The following is a 16,172-nucleotide window of genomic DNA, read 5'->3' as shown; positions in this document are numbered from 1 at the left end:
TATTACAAATGTTACATAGTAGTTTAATTTATTGCTGAAGATACATATAACGATGAATGAACTGTGAGATTATGAATAATAAAGCGCTATTATAATATTATGAACACGTTTAAACGGTGTGTGTTCTTGTTTTGTAGCATTTCACAAAAATCCCGCCTAAATTCTGACACAAATTGCCAAGCCAATCGGCTTGGTGCTGTGGATGGTCTTGACCAAAAGAGGGCGATGTAACGGTAACGGAGATTTCCGCGCCATCATGAAGATGACATGTGATCGTAATGAACAGACACCTGCTCTGTTTTGACGACTTTCTAGTCGACAAACTCGTTAACGTTAACAAGGTAAGGACGTGGGTGTTTAAAGCTGAACACTGCTCAATGTTCATTTTGAGATTAACTCTATCAAGCTTCTGGTGTGTTTTCTGAGAGACTTTGGCAAGTAAAAGTTTCTTTTTACCTGACCTGAAACACTTAAAATACACAACGACTTTGGCCATCTTTAGTTAAAGACCCATGAAATTGTAGTTTTGTGGCATTCGAACATGTCTGTTAGCTTTTAGGCCAACTTTCTGTATGAGCTAGTCAGTGTATTTATAAAACCGACCAAACTTGTAGCTGCTCCATTTCCTCTGAGAAAACAGTCTAAAATTGGTGACTCTTCTTGATTATTTTTGCACGTTAGGAGTGTATACACCTTTTTGTCCAATAAAATGGTCATTAGAAATATGCCTCCAACTAATACCAGGGAGTATATCCTTGGAAAAAGCTGTCTGTTAGATTTGAGAAAAATCATAATGCTTAATATGGCAGCTATATGCATGGAAGTCCCGCCTTTTCGTTAAAAGGTCTAATTGGCTGTTTATTTACAGTAAACACACAGTTGAATAAGCTGGACAAGCTTTTCTGTTAAGGGGTTGCAGCGATGTTTGTGATACCATCATTGTCAGATTTTGCTGGTTTGAAAGATATGATTAAAATATAACAATTTTAACAGTTTTTTTAGATATGCAACCTTTAGCCTGCTATATGCATAGTCTTGGGCTTTTTATTCTGAGGACATTTTTATAAAGCCAGTCAGTCACCTGATTTCTATTTTCCTTGCAATTTCTTTATTTTGGCAGAGTGTGTGTGTAATGTGACCGACTGTTAAAACTAGACCTCTGTTATTTTTATATAATTTCTCGGTGTGCTTTTCTAAAAACAACCAAAACAAATATGTATTTGACTGATTGTTTATTTTTTGGGTCAAGGGTTTTTCCACATTGATACAGTCAAATTATCCCTTTAATTATACTTTATGTACACAAAACAAGGGTGAAAAATGTTAACATTGCCTATAAAGACATGTCTAAACATTCAATTGAAGTTTTGTAAACAAGGCACATGTACAGTTGCCACAGTCAAAACAAAATGAATAATGAAACGAATGTGAATACTGTATTTTGAAACATCACCGATATTTAGACCTTTGCGTATTTTTCCTTTTTTTTTTTTTCCGTTTTTGGTGGAGCCGGTCATTTAATGTAGTGGCTAAAACTCATGACCTTGAGTTCTAAACTGCCTGTGTTGACCCTAATGGTAATGATAACAAGAATAAACCATCAAGTTTTTTGTCTTAGCTTGGCAGTCTGTTTTAATGGTTTGTTTCCGAATGCCATGGCTTTGACATGTTTTTCTGAAGGTCTACTGCTTCACAGACAAATAACGACTGAATGCAGCATGCTAACTATGCACTTTTTTTTGTTGTGCCATTATTTTTTGCGTCATCTTTGAGTACACCTTTTCCTGCAAGGTCTTTTTTTTTTTTTCAACAATAGAAAATTAAGTTCATTGTGCTGTTTTTCTTTTACTAAGTAACACAACGTGATCATTACCACTGTTGTCTTTTTAACCACTTCTGTCTTGCTATTTGTAAACAGTAACATGCATAGACTAAAGCTACTCATCCCATGTGCTGGAAACTGGGCTGTGTGCTTTCTTTCACACAACTTCCTCTAGTAAACAAATTTTTATTAACATTTTTGTATTAACATTTGGCAACATTGCCACGGGCTATGTTTGAGGATAGGTTTTCTGTGGTTTCATGAATTGATCAGAAATACTAAATAAGTTCTAGAAAACAAACCAAGATTTACTTGATGTAAACAATGGTTTTGTTATAATGTCTGTGGTATGAACCACAGATTTCTTCATCGTCCTGAACACAAAGAAAGTTTGACAGTGATGAGGTCAATACAGTGGAGCTCTGAATTTCTTACATTGCGTCTTAGGGGAGACATTGTATAAACACATAGGCTAGTTTCAAGAAAAAGATAATTAACATACATTTATAAACACTCTACTTGTATATTTCAATAGTTTAAAAAAAATCACAGAACAATGCGACTTATGACTCAACATGGTTTGGTCCACACGTAAAACTAAATTTAAAAAGGTATGCTTTTAGAAAATAATACAATATAGCACCCTGTAAGGATGGCAAAAGAAAAAGTTGTTCATTGTGCTATGGCTGTACTGTATGGTGTTTAGCACTTTCGTTGAATTTGTTTTCCTATTAACAGAAAATATATTTTTCACATGCTATTTATATGGGATATGATGTGCTTGAATGATAAACTAAGTGCCCAAAGGTATCAGTTCAAAGTATGTAAGCTTTGCTGTCATTCTGTTCTAGAACATCCCTCAAGCTACTGCATGCTAAATGGAAGAGCACAGTGTGAATTTCTTCTGCAGTCTCACCAAATATCTCTTCCTTCAGCACTGCTGTACTGTATAAGATCATTCAGACCTGGAACCAGTAGCTATAATTTCTGCGGCACCCAATGAATACTATTCCTGTCCTGTTGCCGTCTTGTAGCGAAGTCCTGATTTTGAGGGAAGAGTGTGCCTGAGGTGCCTAATTCTACAGAATCTTTGCTTCAAACAAACACCAGTCACTTATTTTATATTTAAATCCTTCTGTATTACAGTATCTAGAGACTTTGTCACAGTTTTAATGCACTCGAACTAACTCCTTACATTATTACGCTTAGTTCTTGAGTTGTACAGTTGGTATGCTCAGTTGTCGCTCTTGTAGCAGTAGACGCCGTAGAGTTTGTGCTTCTTGTCTGGAAATCCAGAGAAGCGGACGGCGGCCTCCGTGGGACTGCAGCGTCTGCGTGGTCTTGAGATTGGGTAGCGTACACTGCCGTCCGCTAGCCAGCCTGCATCGCAGCGGTCATAGCCCAGGAGCTTCCATGCTGCGTACATCTGCCCGACTTTGGCGATCTGAGCGCCGTCCTTTTGACATGCCCGCACTGCCTCATCATACGTAAGTTTGAAAGGGTGTATCAAATAATAGAAACGTCCTGGAGAAGAGAAAGGGGAAAGGCCTTTACTCTCAAATAATATGCAGTAAGGATATTAAACAAGGAGATTCTTTGCATGGCTGAACTCAATTTGTTTTTTCCTTTCATAAATTATGTATCACATCAATTGCTCCACTTTTTGGAGAAGCTAGCCCATTTCAAATGCCTTTCATCAAACAGTGGGGAGGACAAACCTTTGTGGTTAGAGGAGAAACAGAAGACATCATATCTTTCCTTTTGCTTGTCACGCATCCCATAATTCCTCACACCAGGAATGGTGTTTTTGCCTCCACATGGCTCTCTGGGTTTGGTGATGGGGTATTGTACCGATCCATCATTGAGCCACCCTGCATTGCACCAATCCAACCCGTCTCTCCATGCATCGTACAGCTGGTCGAAAGATGCCACAATGGCATCCTGGTCTCTGCAAGCTTTCTCAGCATCAGCGAAGTTCAGGTTGTAACGACCCAGTCGAGGAAAATATGGGAACACAATGCCTGTAGGACCCCGAAGAGCCAAAAAAGGTATAAAAATGGCATTTTTGCATAATAGAAATCCTTAAAATGGTCTCTGATTAGAAAAGAATCTGTGTAATCTGGCGATAATGAAATTCCAAATTAATTTCTCCAATGCTTCATCTAAAGTGAATTAAAATTTTGATTTATTGCATGCAACTAAAATGATGCCAAGAATGCTGACAGCAAGGACCAAATAAATGTCCCATTATTTGGCCATGATAGCTTTTATGTCAGGATCTTACTGATGGTCTAGAATTATAAGTTGTTCTACTCTGCATTATAAGACTATTGAATAGTGTTTACATTGCGCACACAGTGTGAAGAGAGTCAGCACAATGCTATCTCATAGATAATTGCCTTGAGGAACAGCCAAGGATGCATAAACGGTGTATAGAGTTATGTGTAATATTCCGGAAAAAACAACCCAGTCTTACAATGGTAGTGTGTTGCTGTAGCAATGTTTTTTTATCCATGTGGCCATTTTGTAGAGTTTCTTAAAAACTTGAAGTTATCATGTTTGAAGGAAGCAGAATATGTACACAAAATATTAATATAACCAAATGACAACTGTCAAAGACATGGTTTTAGTAAAGATTATTGTTGGGTGCTGGCCTACATGGTAGACGTGCCTAGTCATGTTGTTCACCAGCACAACTTAGCTGATTAAACTGTTTGACCCATGAAATCTTGCAAGTCAATAGTTTTAAAACATGGTAGTGACACTACCACACCAGCATCTAAATTTTCATAAACAAAATTAAAACAGCCTGTGAGACATTGTGGTGGTGCATGGCTAAATGTTGCTAGAGGGACCAGGAAAGATATGTTAGCAACATAAATCTATGCTTTACCTTCCAGGTCAAGGGATACAACTGCTGTATCATCCTCCAAGCCATCGATGACTTCACACTTGTATTTCCCATAATCCTCCAGAGTGATGTCAGTGATAACTAATGAGGCATCATTCTCGCTGGCAGCCTGCAGGTGTACACGGCCGTGGAATCGACCATAGCTCTTTTTGTGGAAGCCCATGGCTACAAACACATCAATTTCCTTCAGATAGTCTGAAGTCAGTTTAGTCCATTTAATCCTCATCTTGGGATTTGGGGGAGATGAGGGATCCCGGTTGAACTTGCATTGCAGTGTGGCATTGCCTCCACGTTGAGAGATTACTTTGGGTTGTGCTGTGTCAGCTGAGAGTCTGGGGCCATTTTCTAAAAGTCAGAGAAAGAGATATTCAGATTTTCAGTCAAAGAAGTAAACAAAATAATAATGTAGATTGAGTTAATAGCCTTTGATCTGTTTTTTTTTTATTTGTCAGTCAAAGAAATAAACAAAATAAGAATGCAGATTGCGACCAAGTTAATAGCCTTTGTTCTGAATTTTTTGTCCCAAGGCCTGTTGCATTGGTTAGTGTTCAATAACTTAAGGCGTTTCACAAAGATGATAGCTTGAATTTATCCTTGTCTATTGCTACAGGCTGTTGTGGTTATGCAAACACACAAATCATCATGTTTGTTAGATTTCAGAGAAGTGGAAACTCCCCTACATGTTTATGACAGAAACTTAAGAGTGACTGTGTATGCTCTTCCAATGAAGGCAGTGTCCCCGTCACTATACTGGGGCGCTAGGACCCACATATACCACAGGGTGAGCACCCCCCTGCTGGCCTCACTAACACCTCTTCCAGCAGCAACCTAGTTTTCCAAGGAGGTCTCCCATCCAGGTACTGACCAGGCTCAACCCTGCTTAGCTTCAGTGGGTGACCAGACAAGAGCTGCTGGTTAAATTAAATGTTAGAGGAATTTGTATGTCTAAATAAAACTCTCCCATACTCTTCCTCATTACCAGGCTGAAGAATGATGAAATCTCAAAGTCAAATAACCTGAGTTAAGACTTGGGATTGTCAAGTTCTCAACAACACTCTGTTGAAAAACGGAAAGTTATCCAATCAACCAAGACACGCTGCAGCTAAACTCCAGTTAAATTCAACTTATGCTACAGGAATGCTTCTTTGTCAAAACTTTGTCAAAACCAAAATTAAATACAGGCACTGGCACAGTGTACAAACCAGGTGTGATGCAACAAGTTTCCATCTTTAAAAATGTGCAAGAATGCATGGGATTATCAGATTTTTGAACCAATGTGATTTCACTGGGGGCTACTTAGCGTGACCCCAAAAAATAAATAAGTGATTGAATCCAAGCTACCAAGTCTTGTTGTGCATTTGATGTGACTGATTGGGTCAAAACAGATTAGCATTGCAGAGGTAGTTGTTATCACTTGTCCTTGTATCATTCCTGGCCAGGGCACAGTGTGTTGTTTTTATACTAATTAATACTTACTATATAGATGTTCACACAAACTAAAAACTTGTTTATTTTGCAGATACGGTCGGGGAGGCTGATATACTACTATAATCAGATATCAGCATGAAAAAATACTGAACCCCAATAGCTTATCAAATATTTAACACTTGTAGTAAGTAATTCCAGCCACTTTGCATTCTGTGACAGGAGCCAGAGGGTTTCGAATCACCTAAGCCAACACCCAGTGAGATAATTACGGTAAGTGTCCCTGTTAAGAAATGCTGGAGGGGGAAGCACCATTTAGGGGATGGGCAGTACAACCCCCTCTCTATCTCTCTGTCTCTCGCTTTCTCCTGATCCTCTTCACCCTCTTTCTACAATTTCCTCTCATACACAATCACAAACACATCTTTTCCCATCTCTTACCTGAGATGTATATAGTCCTGTAGTGTTCCAGGTCACTGTATGCCTCTTCAAAGCTGTCAGCTCGGCTCTTGGAAAGGACCAAGAGGAAGAAAAGAAGGAAGGTCATCTTGATTTATTGCACCGGTGGGGGGGTAGGGGGTACTTCACTACATGAGAGAACACAACAATAAGGGACAGTCATACAATATGCATTTAACAAAACCATTTATCTACTGTACATCCAATCCAGGAAGGAGACATTCTTTAGAGTTACATTATCAGGCTTTACTAAAACAATCTCAAGTCGTTTTCTGTGGAGTTTGTGAGAGAGTTCAGTTTTGTGTGACTTGCACCAGATCCCCTGCACATTTCCATCTGCAGTAACTCCCCTGTGCAGTACTGTCACGCAGACATCAGCGCACACTGTGTCCTTTTCACCACATCTCCCAGAAAGACACTCATGCAAGGTACATAAATAAATGACTAAGACTGTTAAACTTTTTACGCATGCATAAATCCCAATTAACACCAGTGCAATCCGAACGCCATTGCTGCAGGACTTCCTTTAACCTTCACCTAAAGAGGCACTGAAGTGAGAGAAAAGTGCAGTCGAGATGCTCGCTATGGCACAAACTAGCACAAAACTTTGCTGGCACACTTCTAAAGCACAGATTGCCTCCCTACAGACTCGGAGCTCAGAAAAGACTTACCATCTTACAGAGCGTGTCCCGGCCACTAGCGCATGTGAGGACAGCTACGCAAAAGATCAGGATTAGAAAGTGTGTAGAGTCTTCTCTCCCTCTCTCTCTCTCTGCAGTCACTCTGATTGATTCGTTTTTTTTCTTCATTCATTTCAGAGTGCTGACGCACTGAGGTAGTTCCTCTCTACTGCAGTCAGCAGAACTGCTCTGCAGAGTAGCCAACCCCCCCAGACCCAGCCTGCAAACAGTCATTACGCATACCAGGAAGCCACCGCTGATAACAGTGAGGACTCACAGATGCAGTGCCCTCTCCTGTGACAGATAAGTTACCACAGTACAGTGAGCTTGCTCAACTGTGACAAGGTAAAATCATATCCTGCAGGAGAAGGATAACAAGTCCTCTGTTGCGAAATGGACAAAATACAATCCAAAAGATCTCCAGTAATTGTAGGATGCTGCATTGGTCTGCTATGCTAAATTGTTAAAGCTGAAAGAATTTGTTCCCACCCAAATGACCCTAAGGCCTTTTTAAGTGTAACGACTCTCAAACATGCTCTGTTTTGCAGGCTGACGGTTAACCAAACACAGACCGTTGACTCTTAGCCACACTAACTGTGCTGTTGACAGAGAACACTGTTACCAATCACATTCCTTTGTGACACTCCATTGTGTACAGTAAGGTCAAGCGCAGGGAAAACAAGCCATGCCTTTAGTTTTCAAATGTGGGTAAACGTCCTAAACGCATAGACTGCAGTTGATCAGAAAACAGCAATGGTTTAGAAACAGTGCCAGACCACTAGCTAATTCACAAAAGCATCACAAGAATCTTAGTCTTGCACAACTTAAGAACTTATCTTCTGGGAAGAGGCACCAACTCTGTAACTGGGGTGAAAAGTCTCCTGTTGTTGACATCTCTTGCTGCCAGGAAATGGTTACAACTTTGATTGTTGAATTTGCTTAAAGACAATCCAGTGTAAACAGTGACTCAATACTCTGATGTTCTTAACCTTGTACTCCTCTTGTTTTTGGACATTTAAGCTAGGTTGCCGTTACCGCCTTAACATTAAATCCTAATCTTTGTGATAAACATCAAATGAAGCTGCCAATGCTTAACAATGCCAATTTTTGAGTAGTCATGCTCAAGGTCTTTAAGCAGTATAATAGTTGCTTGACCAGGTCACTTGCAGACACTTGGTGCAGTGGAATATGAGTGGATAAGCATGGCATAATTTGCGAAGAAAATAAATTACTTGTCAACGAGTTGAAGTCTGGGACAGGTCCTGATTAAACATGCTTGTTTAACTCAAGCACAGATTTTCCCAGCAGGTCTGCAGACTTTCCAATCCTCATTTGGAAATCCCTTTTGCAAGACCCAAACTTTTTGTTTGTTATACCTTTTTTTACTGAATGATGTAAAGTGTTTAGTTAACTGGGCTTTTTAGTAAGTATCTATTAGTGTCCTTTTAAAGTGATGTTTGATAGCAGTGGCTCTGAAATTAACTTCCCTGATGTAAATAGTACTTTTTAATGCACTGGGTTTAGCTCATAAATGACCAATTTCAAAGATATGAAAACATTAGTGTTTTTGAATTGAACTAAATATTTACATTCTTCCCTTAGAACTTTTGTTAGTAGAAGCCTTTTGCTAGATGATAAAAAATATCGCTAGACACACTGAAGGTCTGGAGACTATACGCACAACTTGACAATATACACATTTTGACTACACAATGGTCATTGGAAATGGAGTCGACATAGCTTGGGGGGTCATTTTATTATGTCACTTCCCAACAACTCCTACTGGTTCCTGAGCAGCTGTGAAGCTCAGGGAGATTATGGATCCATTTTGGTCAGAACCTCATTTTCCTTTGACCCCATTACCTAATGTGCCAAAACATAATCCCTTAAGTGGTTGATTTGAGTAGTCATTGCCGATACTATAGGCCAGGGTTCCTCAAATCTTGCCCTGGAGGGCCAATGCGCTGCAGAGTTTAGCTCCAACCCTGATCAAACTCACCTACCTGTGATTTTCTTATGATCCTGAAGACACTGATTAGCATGCTCAGGTGTGTTTGATTAGGGTTAGAGCTAAACTCTGCAGGAAAGTGGATCTCGTGGGCCAGATTTGAGGATCCCTGCTATAGGTTATTTCCTTTCCTTGTTTGGCAGTAGATCTCCAGACGTGATAGCGGTTGTCTCTCTCTCGTTCATTCATTCACCAAGTGCCAAACAAATATATAGATTCCAGTGATCATGCATTACGCTAGTCGACTTGATTTCTACAAATGTGTTCTTTCAGAAACCTTTGCTAAGTATAATGCCATTTGGTCATAATAAAAAGAAATGCATTTATATAATTGATGGACCAATATATAGGCCTATCAGCCAGACGGATTAATCTGTCAATATTTGGCCCTTTTAATTAAGATCTGACCTATACTTAAAGAACAGAGATGTCCGTTAGAGATTCTGATAACACCTGATAGCAGTATCAGAGAGTATGCTCTAATTTCAGTGTGAGATGAATGTATGCACAGGTTAGATGAGGATTTGTCTGTAATGTGCTTGTTAAATGGGTTAATTATTCTTGTCAGGAAATGCAGACATAATTGAACGGCTTAAGGTGGTAAACCTACTGAGTCCACAGTAGACCTGTGCAGATGGCAGTGGTGATTTTCAGGTGAATGCAAAAACAGTTCAACACAAATAGATGCAGTGTAAACCTGTGATTTCAATGACTCATGTTTAAAGCTTACATTTGATTCTACAAAGCACACATTAACCCTTAATCTACATAACATCAGTAAGAGGACTGTTTCCATCCTTCAAACGATTCACTGTCTTTGAAGGCCACGGCTTCTCTCTTCACATTAGACTGATGACAGTGTATGAATGGGATCCTAAAGCCTCTCATTTACAGTGAGATCAGACTTATTTCCACTTTCTGTCACTCGCACAGGTCCTGCTCAAAATAAAGTCCTGTTTAAATTACTGAGGGGACAGTTTTACGCAAAATTTAAATTTAGTCCTGAGGAAGCAGTTTGAACTTTACCTCTTAAATCCCGAATTAGCATTGCAAACGTTTGTGGATGAAACTCTTATTGAAATCACTACTATATCCTACAGTCGGTTGTTATAAGATACATGTAGTTATAGTAAGATATCTGTCTTAGAGCCACAATGAATTCGGATTTTGTATGTTTTTAGAGATATAAATTCTGGCAGTAATTTCAAAATATTTATACAATTATTCAGACCTTGCAATTCTTAAATAACTCTTACCTAAAGCATGTTAAATGTAATTTAAATTTCGAATGTAATGAAATACTGTGTAGATTTGATGTTTTCAGGCAACAATGATTGTATTTTCTGCTACAACTTGTGCTTTTAATTTTCCAGACAAATTAACTATAAGTATTTCTAAAGAGTGCCGAAAGACCTACTGACACTTCTGGAGATGTAGTGCTCTAACATGCCTAAGACTGGCCCCATTGACGGGGTAATTGGATGGGCCATTATGCAGTCTTCGGCATCCACAGCACCACTCCCAAAACCTTAAAGAGCCATGTCACAACATCTAAAATCTTTCCATGTGTTTTCTCTAGGGGTCAGGCGTGTGTTTGACCTCCACTCAAGCACTCGGTAAAGGGAGTTCATTTCATGGACTCTGTTCTTAAGTCAAATCCATTTGTTACAGGTGCCATATGCTGCATATTTGTCTTAAAGTTTATTACTACCCATAGATTCTCTAGGGGTCAGGCGTGTGTTTGACCTCCACTCAAGCACTCGGTAAAGGGAGTTCATTTCATGGACTCTGTTCTTAAGTCAAATCCATTTGTTACAGGTGCCATATGCTGCATATTTGTCTTAAAGTTTATTACTACACATAGACCATGGTATGTAGCATTTTTTTTTTTTTTTTTTACATTCTGTGAATCAGACAAATAATGGACCTTGAAAACAAAAAATCATTCATTATTTATTCACCTTCATGTTGTTACAAACTTGCATGAGTGGAATTTGAATGCCATGATGGTAAGTGAGATTCTATTATATGTATATGTATTGTGTTCTGGTTTATAGAGTGGGGTTAAATAGAGTTCCTCGAACTCTATGAAAACATATTCTAATGTTTCACTTTTTTGAGAAAAAATATGCAAAGGTCAGAAAACAGTTCAGCCATTCATAATGAACAATAAGGAGATGCTCTGTTCTGAATACAAAGTCTTTCTGAGTTCCAACTATTTTGTGCTTTGTGGCAAATGACTGAGAAATGTTTTTTTTTTATTTTTTTAAGAAAACTGAATAATTTGTACACAATGTATGAAGTTATCCATTTTATCACATGTTCTCTTCTGTGGATTGTCAGATGAACATACTAATTGTAAGGTCATCTTTATAAAGATGCACTAAGCATTTTTTTTCCACTGATACGCCAGTGGTCTTGGATGTTATACTGACACCTACTGGTGATGATGCAGTTTCACGCAAACTTTTTTGGTTACTAATGCCATTTTAGATCCTATTTACAAGTGTAGTTAGCTGGTCATGTGATCTTGACATGGCAGCCAATTAAACAACTGGTCTAAGCCACTGATATGATTGCAGTCCTCATCTTGTGTGAGTGTAAATCATTGGGGGCCAAACAACGAAGGTACATTTTTTTTATTACTATATCAATTTCTGCTACATTTGTGAACATAGTTTTTCAAGCCTGTTCTACAGCATTCATTGATGTCTTCCCACAATTTGTGTGCCACACTGGTCAGAAATTTGTTGTGGCTTTTTTCTTATATCAAACTGTTTGCTTGCACCTATACAACAATGGATTTTTGATGGCAGGGACACAAAACAGAATGATTATCCTAAAATGTGTAAGTCTGCTATACTGTGGCCCCTTGGGTTTCGCTTAAGTATTTCTGCCTGCAGCTATATTTTTAAATATTTTTGGCAAGTTATAAATGCAATATTTTAAGTGGAGAAAAACTTACTGCATCTTTAAAGTTGCATTAGCTTCATTCACATGTCATTAATTTAATGGCGGGGGAGAACGCCAGATGTGTAAATATAACCTTTTCATTCAACTTGTACATGCTCCTTACTGTTCTCTAAGTATGTTCCATGTTCATTTAAGACAATGTACCTCCTATTCATAGACTCCAGCATGAGGAAGGGCTCTGTGCTCAGTGAATAAAGAGCCTTGGTGTGTTAACAGCAGTGCTCATACCGGCTCAAAAGGTGGACTCGGGAGGCGTGGCTGATGGACAGCAGATGGACTTTTTGATCAGGCAGCAGGTAGAATTCTTGACAGATGGATACTTGGAAGGCAAAAAACTGGGTTACTCTTGGTATATCTTATATTTGAACGCTTAATATTCTGTACTACAAGTAAAGTATTAGTTTGAGAGAATATTTCTTGTAGCGGCACATGGGGCGGGTTCATGCTGGTCCTCCCGCCCGGCATCTCATTAGAGTACTGTGGGATTTGACGTCACCCTCGCACCACCTTAGCACACACAAAGAGTCCTCAGTGCTTATGCATAAACTTCAACTGTCTCTCTACCGCATCTTTAACCAATCCACACACTGCCTCATTACCCGGATACTCTCCCACATCTTAGTGTTAGACCTGCTATCTGCATCTACAAATAGATAAAAGAAAAATTCTGAAAAGAATGTCTGAAAATACTGTCTAATTACTCTAAACAACAGTCTGCATGTGTTCCTTTTACAGGAAGTGAAGCATATTAAAACTGAAATATGCTATTGAAAGTGTCCTCAACAAAGGTCAGCCTGTACTTGTCTCAGGCCAAATAGCAATTTTATTCAGTCTCAGTGTTTTAGTATGTATTGCAATCCAGTCTCAAAAGGCATGTTATTTTAGAGTGCCTGTTGCCATCTGACCTTTTGAAAGACAACGTACCCTTCACAAGAAATGAAGGTCCCGCTTAAAACTAATAGGCCTGGTTTCACAGACAGGGCTTAGACTAAGCCAGGATTAGGCCATAGTTCAATTAGGACATTTAAGTCATTTTTATAAATGTGCCTTAGAAAAAAAAACATTACTGATGTGCATCTTGAGACAAAAGAAAGATATATTTTAAGATCAGTCAGTGAAACAGCTCAGACTTATATTTTAGTCTTGGACTAGGCTTAAGCCTTGTCTGTGAAACCGAGGATAGAGTTTTATATAGTAGCTTGATGCGAGAGCCTTTGTAAGTTTCATCAAAGCATTTATAACGTCCAGAAAACAATATATAACAACTTGAGATCCTGATACAATGAAAATGGTTCATCAAAACAGGATGTTCTTTACTAAACTTAAAGTGCAACATAGAACCATTAAAGAACATTTTGATCTACTGAATTGACCTCTGGACACAAAACAGCGATAGTTTTACTCGAATCTAATTAACAACACTGGTCTAAGCATGAAATGAACAATGTTTAATGAGATAAAAACAGACTCTCTGAGTGATGCAACACATTAACCTGGAGGAGACCAGGGGTGAAATGAATTGCATCGCCCCAGGCCACCCTCCTCTACATCACAGCACTGTGGAGAATAAGGATGAAAGGTCACTTGGAAAATCGGCTGGTTTAATGTGTTCTGCCAACCATGTGAGGAAAATGTCAGAGTTCAGCCATGGTCATCACAGACCACTGGACGCATCTTTGAGAAAGCTGGCGACATGACCTTGAGATCAGCAGCCAAACAGCTGCCAGACAGATTTGATTAACCACTGCTAAATAGCAAACAAGGCAACATGCATTCAGTTAACCAGCTTTTCATAAAGAACCCCAGTGTCTGCTGAAACAATGGTGTTACCAACCATTAAAACAACCATGCATATAAAAGTATGTAGTATGACATGAATACAGTAAGGGTGCATTGTTTCAGCTCCAGGTCTGTCTATTTCCAAATTGGGTAAGAAAGTTGGTCAAGTTTCACCATAGTGGCTCACTGAAGCACAGGTTTTATCTTGCTCCAAACCGATAGATGGCAAATACTGAGTGCTTCATTCATGTGTCAAATAAAGCCATGCATTATTAATTTATGCTTTCACACATTCTTGGTCCCCAATATTTGCTTAACCAGCTGTTCCTTCTCAGCACTTTTGCCTATATTGAAGTGGACCCTCTGTATGCGCCTGTTTTGCCCTGTAAGAACATTCTGTCATTGCATGGACTCAACAAGCAGGCTTTTCACTCTGCAGAATGTGGGCTACACTTGTTGGTCTCTTTGGAGCCAGGCTGTCTCATAATTCATTGAGAAATAACAAGGGGAAGTTGTTTGTGTTAATGTTAATGGGAGTATTCAAGAATTGGCTCAACTGCTGGTAAACCACTAAACAGCCATAAAGATCAAACAAATTGATTTGTGGGAGAGATTGAGACCAAGATGTGGCCAACATTAATGTAATTACAGTTCTTATTAAACCTCAAAAGATTGCCAAATCATGATACTGAAAAACAATATTGTTAATCTGTAAATAATACTGAAAAACAAGTTTACAGCCTGTTTTTTTGTTTTTGTTTTTTGTAAAAACTGAGAATTGTTGATTTATTTTCCTTGCAATACTTGATTACACTTTCTCATGACAAGAAAATGGCTTACTGCATGTTGGTTATACCACGCTGACACGTTTTTAAATATTAATGTTTAAAACAAAATTTATTTTACTGATTATTTTATAAATAATAAAAGCTTATTCCAAAGTACTATACCAATCTTTTAATATTTTATTTAGATTTTTTCTTTATCACATTCTGCAGACAGTTTCATTACCTAAACTTTGTTTTTTTTTCATTTTAAGCCATCAAAACTAAAGAAGTCACTTTGTATAAATTGCATTTGAATGTTTTCTGAGCGTCACATCATCGTTATTTCGAATGTGTATTTCCAAATTCACATATGCTAAAAGTATGCAACAGTTTAAGACGTTCATGAATGTAAAAAATATGCAGACGGTCACTAATAACATCTATTATTCAACAGGTGTTTTATTCGTGTCGCAAAACTGGCGTGTCTTTCTTAAACACACAGCCTATATTGTATTATGATCAATAAACTCGTAAACTGACTGAACAGTCGGTCGAAATTAAGAACGGATGTCTAATGACAGGCTCTTACCTTGTGAAGCAGAGCTCTGCGTCCTGCTGAATGATCTCTGATGGGCTCCAGCATCAGAACTGCTCGCAGATTTTCACACACGTCACAGGACGAGGCAGACCGCGCGCGCACTGACAGGTGCTGAGAGACGCTCTGCGTCATCATCAACAATGTTACATAGTTACAGTAACACGGAACAAAAGCAGTGGCGCGATAAGTTGTTTTCTCGATTATATATGATGAATGCAGGTTAATTGGTACATGTTTCTCACTCAACGCAATGGTAAACAGTTTACCTGAATTTAACTCAAAGAATATGTATATAAATGCTAGAATATTAAATGTTTCTTGTCAAGTAGGACAGAAATCATCACATGCTATTAATGTGATGAGAACAGGTCGACTTCATTATTCATGCTGCTTTATTCAAATATATTCTTTTATGCCCCACAGAAGACAGAAATGCATAATGAACACAGGTTTGGATGGACATGAGGGTGAGTAAATGATGACAGAATTTTCGTTGCTTTGTAAACTATGACTTTAAATATAAGGTTTGTTTTACTTCTATTATCTGTCATTGTTAATATCCTTCATAAACACATTCTCTATAAGGACCATTAGCTCGTTATGTCTAGATGGTTTCAAAGGTTTTGGAAATCACATAAATGTCCTCTCTGCATGTTACCAGATATGGTCAAAATGAAAAATGATGGCTGAGATGATGTTGAACTTTTTTGGATAGAATTTGGAAAGCATGCAGATATAATTCCAGCCTAA

General features: G+C 38.5%; 1 protein-coding gene and 1 long non-coding RNA gene across 3 annotated transcripts; one reads left to right on the top strand and one right to left on the bottom strand.

Annotated features, from left to right (window-relative positions):
- Positions 1-237: 237 nt before the first annotated feature.
- LOC107758639 (uncharacterized) lies at positions 238-7,530 on the top strand. The gene is made up of 3 exons (XR_001642045.1): positions 238-341; positions 6,381-6,431; positions 7,436-7,530. It is a non-coding gene; the product is annotated as an uncharacterized LOC107758639 (long non-coding RNA).
- Positions 1,247-15,488, bottom strand: LOC107758638 (hyaluronan and proteoglycan link protein 1-like). 2 transcript variants are annotated; one of them, XM_016576424.1, is made up of 5 exons: positions 15,414-15,488; positions 6,600-6,745; positions 4,716-5,078; positions 3,541-3,843; positions 1,247-3,346 (listed from the first exon to the last, which is right to left on the bottom strand). In XM_016576424.1, exons 2-5 carry the CDS (start codon positions 6,703-6,705, stop codon positions 3,057-3,059), a joined length of 1,062 nt encoding a protein of 353 aa, XP_016431910.1. In that variant the 5' UTR covers positions 6,706-6,745; positions 15,414-15,488; the 3' UTR covers positions 1,247-3,056. The 2 variants fall into 2 exon arrangements, with proteins under 2 accessions (XP_016431910.1, XP_016431909.1); XM_016576423.1 differs by lacking the exon at positions 15,414-15,488 and adding an exon at positions 7,289-7,361.
- Positions 15,489-16,172: the final 684 nt, after the last annotated feature.

Source organism: Sinocyclocheilus rhinocerous, unplaced genomic scaffold, assembly GCF_001515625.1.
Source record: "Sinocyclocheilus rhinocerous isolate Xijiao unplaced genomic scaffold, SAMN03320098_v1.1 scaffold623, whole genome shotgun sequence".
Classification (NCBI taxonomy): domain Eukaryota; kingdom Metazoa; phylum Chordata; class Actinopteri; order Cypriniformes; family Cyprinidae; genus Sinocyclocheilus; species Sinocyclocheilus rhinocerous.
Note: the sequence above shows the minus strand (reverse complement) of the source record. Positions and strands in the feature narration are given on the sequence as shown.

Excerpts from the sequence above, each read along its gene's own strand:
- LOC107758638 (XM_016576424.1), bottom strand. The coding sequence starts at position 6,705 with ATGACCTTCCTTCTTTTCTTCCTCTTGGTCCTTTCCAAGAGCCGAGCT. Across the intron at positions 3,844-4,715 it reads TGTATCCCTTGACCTGGAAG|GCATTGTGTTCCCATATTTT; the intron begins GTAAAGCATAGA and ends GGGGTCCTACAG. Across the intron at positions 3,347-3,540 it reads TTTCTCCTCTAACCACAAAG|GACGTTTCTATTATTTGATA; the intron begins GTTTGTCCTCCC and ends TCTCTTCTCCAG.